The 5245-nt window shown below is 40.1% G+C and overlaps 1 protein-coding gene across 1 annotated transcript in view; it reads right to left on the bottom strand.

The window, feature by feature from the left end:
* LOC125024861 (protein polybromo-1-like) overlaps positions 1-4667 on the bottom strand; it is a 15680-nt gene extending 11013 nt beyond the window's left edge. Inside the window, exon 1 of the mRNA XM_047612634.1 lies at positions 4289-4667. Coding sequence (XP_047468590.1) covers positions 4289-4444 — 156 coding nt within the window. The 5' untranslated portion in view covers positions 4445-4667. The remainder of the gene's footprint in view (positions 1-4288) is intronic.
* Positions 4668-5245: the final 578 nt, after the last annotated feature.

The following is a 5245-nucleotide window of genomic DNA, read 5'->3' as shown; positions in this document are numbered from 1 at the left end:
CCCATATTTCACCTTAGAGTTTGCCTCCCTAACCTCAGTTTGGGTAGGAGGTTCCTTGCTGATGGGTGGGTCTGGCAAAGGTATTGTGATACCACTTGCATCCAAACTAGCTGTTGGAGGGTCTACCTGGTACAGCTGCTCAAAATACTAAGCCAAACACAAACATAAGAAGGTGTGTACACAGCTATAAGAGACATGAAGCCAAAAGAATGCTTCAATATCAATGCCATTATATGCTCATCAACTGGTGTTACCTCTATTACCCAGGGTTGAAGTATGTTGGAGATGGCTAGGGCTACTCCCTGGAGATGATGGCCATCACCATGTGCTGACCATTTGTAGGTGTACCCACCCATACTAATCATGTTGCTGCTAGGTCTTTTCACCTTTGAGAGGGCAGCCACCCCAACTTCCAGCTGCTTCAGTTCTCTTGATGGCAAGGGTAAACCTCTTCCTGCCACAAGGACTGGATGTTCCAAGCGCCTACTCTGATAGCTTGCCTGAGGTTAAGCCTCAGGTAGTCGCACCAGGTAGACGCCACCTCTGCCACCCCCACCAACACTGCCCCAAATAAAGGGGGTGGCAGGCTGTAAGGCCTATAGGGTTGCCCTTGGGCTTTGCTCCACAAACCTCTCACTCCCATCCTGCAACCCAGCATTTGCCCTCTCAATAAGACCCACTAGCTGGGTAGGAGGGACAGCACTCCAGCATATCCATTTATTCATGACTCTGTCAGTGAGTTTCTTGGGGGGAGGAGGACTGGCAAGGCCCACCTACCCCCAGCTGCCCATTAACCCCTGGGGGGTGAGTTAGCATGGAGCCAGGCCATGCATAAACTATATATATATATATATATATATATATATATATATATATATATATATATATATATATATATATATATATATATATATATATATATATATATATATGAAAGGAAAACCGGCAGAGTAAGAAATTAATAAACTCGATAATATTTGTTCACGTAGCACGTGGTGTAAATTCTATCACCTTATTCTCTGTCACATTAAGAAACCAAACTTTTAGGCTTTGGTTTATCGTTTGCAACCAAACCAGGCGCTAATCATTGTTTAGATTATATTAAAGGTCTTGATAGTTTCATTGCAAAGCAAAACAAATCCTTGTTAAAAGATCTTAGCAACCTTAAAAGTTTTATGTTAAATCTGATTCTTGATTTATTTGACAATTTCAAGTTCTTACCCCGACGTTATTTTTTGGCCACCAAATCACTTACATGAAATTAGGACATTATAATTACCAAAGCCGACAAGGGTAATAACATAGTTATCCTTAATAAATTTGTTTATATAAGCAAAGCTTATTCCGTCCTGAACGACAACTCAACGTATCAAAAACTGCACTGTAACCCTTACCCATCAGTCACAGAATCATTTTGTAAAAACCTCAGACATATTGCTGCTAAATGTCCTGACCCCAAATTTTTTTATCGCTTTAGAATGGTTAATCCCTCTATTCCGTTTTTTTATGGCCTTCCTAAAACTCACAAACAGGGCATCCCTCTAAGGCCTATTTTTTAGTATTGCAACTAAGTTACCTGTCCTTTAGACTCTTGGCTAGCGAGCATTTTATTTCCTTTAATGGGGTCATTGACTGATAGTCATATCAAACATTTATTGGATTTCATGGATAAGGTTAGAAACTTGCCGAAGCACGGTAAGAAATTAGTGTCTATTCATTTTAAAGTAGAATGGGAAAAGTCAGGTAAATTACCTTTTCTCGACATCAGGGTATATAGGGTTTGTGATACTGAATTTAATTATGAGAACTCGACGTCATATTTGAAACGTTTTCGAAATTTGGGTATCCTCAATTTATATTAAATCAGGCACATTTGTCTGTGAGAGGGAAATTTTATACTCATTCCCGTAATACTCAACAGGATATTGACAATAATCTCTTAATCATTCCGTATAACCAGTCCTTTGATAAATGACATTTGTTTAAAGGCGCCGGAATTGACATTGTTTTTACATATCTAAACACGTTGGGTAATACTTTGGTTAAGCACAATGCGACTAGCCATGCTCTTGAAACTTCTTCCGGTATTTATACTTTACCCAGTAAGGATTGTCCCAAATTTTACATAGGCAAGACCAGTTGAGCTTTTCAGAACAGAATCAGTGAACATAAGCGTGATGTTACATATGCCAGAGATTCAAATGCGTGTTTCGTTTATTTGTGTGATGATGGTCATCAGCTTAACTGGAAAACGCTAAATTAATTCATAAATCAGCTAATTCGTGCAAAAGGAAAATGTTAGAATCTCTATTAACTACAAAAAATTAAACTTTAACTTAAGTGCTAGTCATTGGGGCTTGGATGACCTTACTTCCTCGTTAACTAGCAAAGTCTTCCGTAGACTGTTCAACCTTGACCCTCCTCCTGAGACCTGATTCAGCTCTTGTTCATTCTGTTTCACACTATATATTCTTGTCAAAATTCTCTCCTTGTATCCATTTTGGTATATTATTCATCTGAAGAGGAACTCAAGACGAGTTTGATACGTTATGATTCATATCCATTTCTTACTGTGGCTGTTTTCCTTTCATCTTTGTGTACATGTATTTGTGTCAATATATATAATTTGAATATATATATATATATATATATATATATATATATATATATATATATATATATGTATATATATATATTTAACCCTTGGTGACGAGTGTAGAAAACTAAAAAAAATCAATGGCAATGCTCCGACTTTGAGTGCGGGAATTCGATACATCAAGCCGAATCACTGCCTCAGAGTGCTGTGGCGCGCCGCCGCGGCGTACCGCCGCACGCCACATTTCGAGCTGTTTGTTTTCATGTCTATAGACGTGACCTGTCAGAAAGGGAGTATATAGATAAATATATATATAAATATATATATATAAATATATATATATAAATATATATATAAATATATATATAAATATATATAATATATATAAATATATATATATATTTATATTTATATACATTTGCTGGAGGGACAGCACCCTAGCATATCCATTTATTCGTGATGCTGCCAGTGAGTTTCCTAGGGGGAGGCCCACCTCCCCCGAGTTGTCGATTTACCCTTGAGGAGTAGGTACGGAGCCACGGCATGTTTAAAACTACATACATACCTAAATATATATATATATATATATCTATATCTATATATATATATATATATATATATATATATATATATATATATATAGGGATAGGTTTAACCACGTCACAACTCGCCTTCACTTTGCCAACATGGAGGACAGAGCTCCACTCCTGGAGGGAAGGATGTGAAAGCTCCAACCAGTCTTTTACACCCTTAACAACTCAAGCTTTGTGCTGTGAGGGATATTGTAGTCAATGAGCCATTAACAAGCTTAAGCAAGAGCATGAGGCTCTGGTTGAAATCCTTTATGCTTTCTGCTAGTACCAGTTCAGTGGCTGGATACAGCTCATGTTTCTACATGTACACTAAATAGGAATGTCAACAGTCCATACCACTGACTTGGATGGGGAGAAACCATTGGTTGTAGCAGATTACAATGGTGACATGAAGGGTGTTAGCATTGGGGATCAGATGACATCCTTGATGACTTTTGTACCACCTTAAGCAGTACAGAAGAGACTTTTCAGTGGACCTCTCCTAGGCCCTTCCATGAAAGGAACTAGGCAACAGTATGCCCACCTCGGCACAGATGCCACACCAGAATTGAGATCCCCATTGGGAAGATGAGGAAGTCTTGATTGTATTCAAGACAGGTGATCCTACTATCCTAAATGAAGTGTAGGGATAGTACACCTACACATGCTGTCTGGCCTCGCTTGCAGCCCAGTGATGAGCTGCACTGTGATTGCATAATTATGGCAACTGGGGGATGAGTAGAAAAGTGGGAAAGGGCAAATATAACAGGAGAATAAAAATTTGAGTTGATCAGGAAGTTATAAAGTGGTGCATCTGTGATGTAGGTGTATGAGGAATAATCTAAAAAATGTTTTACATATACAAACAGTAGATATGCTCTGAAATATGTAATAATGTATTTATCTCAGATAAGATGCTAAAAAAAAAACAGAATTGTATTATTGTTCTTTCCTTTGTAATGCAATTTCTAATATTAGCCATAGCTTCGGTAACTACAGTCAATCAGCCTCCCTTTTGTTAGTTAAAGCGAGGTGAGAGTGTACAGGGATATTTGAAAGAAATTTAAATTCCTTCATTGGTCCACCGCAGGAATCATTAAAATATAGAAAATATCTGTACCTCATAATAATCTGGGTAATCTCTCTTGTCTGGCTTCTCAATGAAAGCCACAATAGGCTGCCGACCATCTTCTGTCATATAATCCATTAGAGTTTTGAATAGGATTTTGGCTCTACGCTTGAAGGTCAGGGGACGACCAGGTCGAACAACTCCCATTCTCCGCTTACTATGGGGTTGCGAGTCATTATCATCGCTATCACTATCAGAATCCTAGAAAAGGGGAGATAAAAACATATTAACAAATACACATATGGCCAATAAACTGTGTGAGCCTCTTATTACAATCCCCACGAAACTGTAGTATTGTCTATAAAACTGTACAATTAAGAATATATCTATACTGGCATCCACAAAAAGAAGGAAATAAAAGAAAGGACAAAAAAGGAGATGAGATGAATGGAGGGAGGGAGGGAGAGAAAGCAGAGGAAAGGAGGCAGTGAGGGAGGAGGAAGGGGGAGAGGGGAGAGGGAGGGAGGAGAGAGGGGGGAGAGAGAGGGGGGAGAGAGAGGGGGGAGAGGGAGGGGGGAGAGAGGGGAGAGGGAGGGGGGAGAGAGGGGAGAGGGATTGGAAGAGGGACAGGGAGGGGGAGGGGGGGGAGGGGAGGAGGGAGGGGGAGGGGGGAGGGGGAGGGGGAGAAAGAGAGAGAGAGCAGTGAGAGAGAGAGAGAGAATAGAGAGAGAGAGAGAAGAGAAGAGAAGGAGAGAGAGAGAGAGAGAGAGAGAGAGAGAGAGAGAGAGAGAGAGAGAGAGAGAGAGAGAGAGAGAGAGAGAGAGAGAGAGAGAGGGAGAGAGAGAAGAGAGAGAGGAGAGAGAGAAGAGAGAGAAAGAGAGAGAAGTAGAGGGAGAGAACAGAAGAGAGAGAGAAGTAGAGGGAGAGAGAGAGAGAGAGAGAGAGAGAGAGAGAGAAGGGAGAGAGAGAGAGAGAGAGAGAGAGAGAGAGAGAGAGAGAATAGAGGGA

This window comes from Penaeus chinensis, unplaced genomic scaffold (genome assembly GCF_019202785.1).
Source record: "Penaeus chinensis breed Huanghai No. 1 unplaced genomic scaffold, ASM1920278v2 CTG_7653, whole genome shotgun sequence".
NCBI classification, from domain to species: domain Eukaryota; kingdom Metazoa; phylum Arthropoda; class Malacostraca; order Decapoda; family Penaeidae; genus Penaeus; species Penaeus chinensis.
Note: the sequence above shows the minus strand (reverse complement) of the source record. Positions and strands in the feature narration are given on the sequence as shown.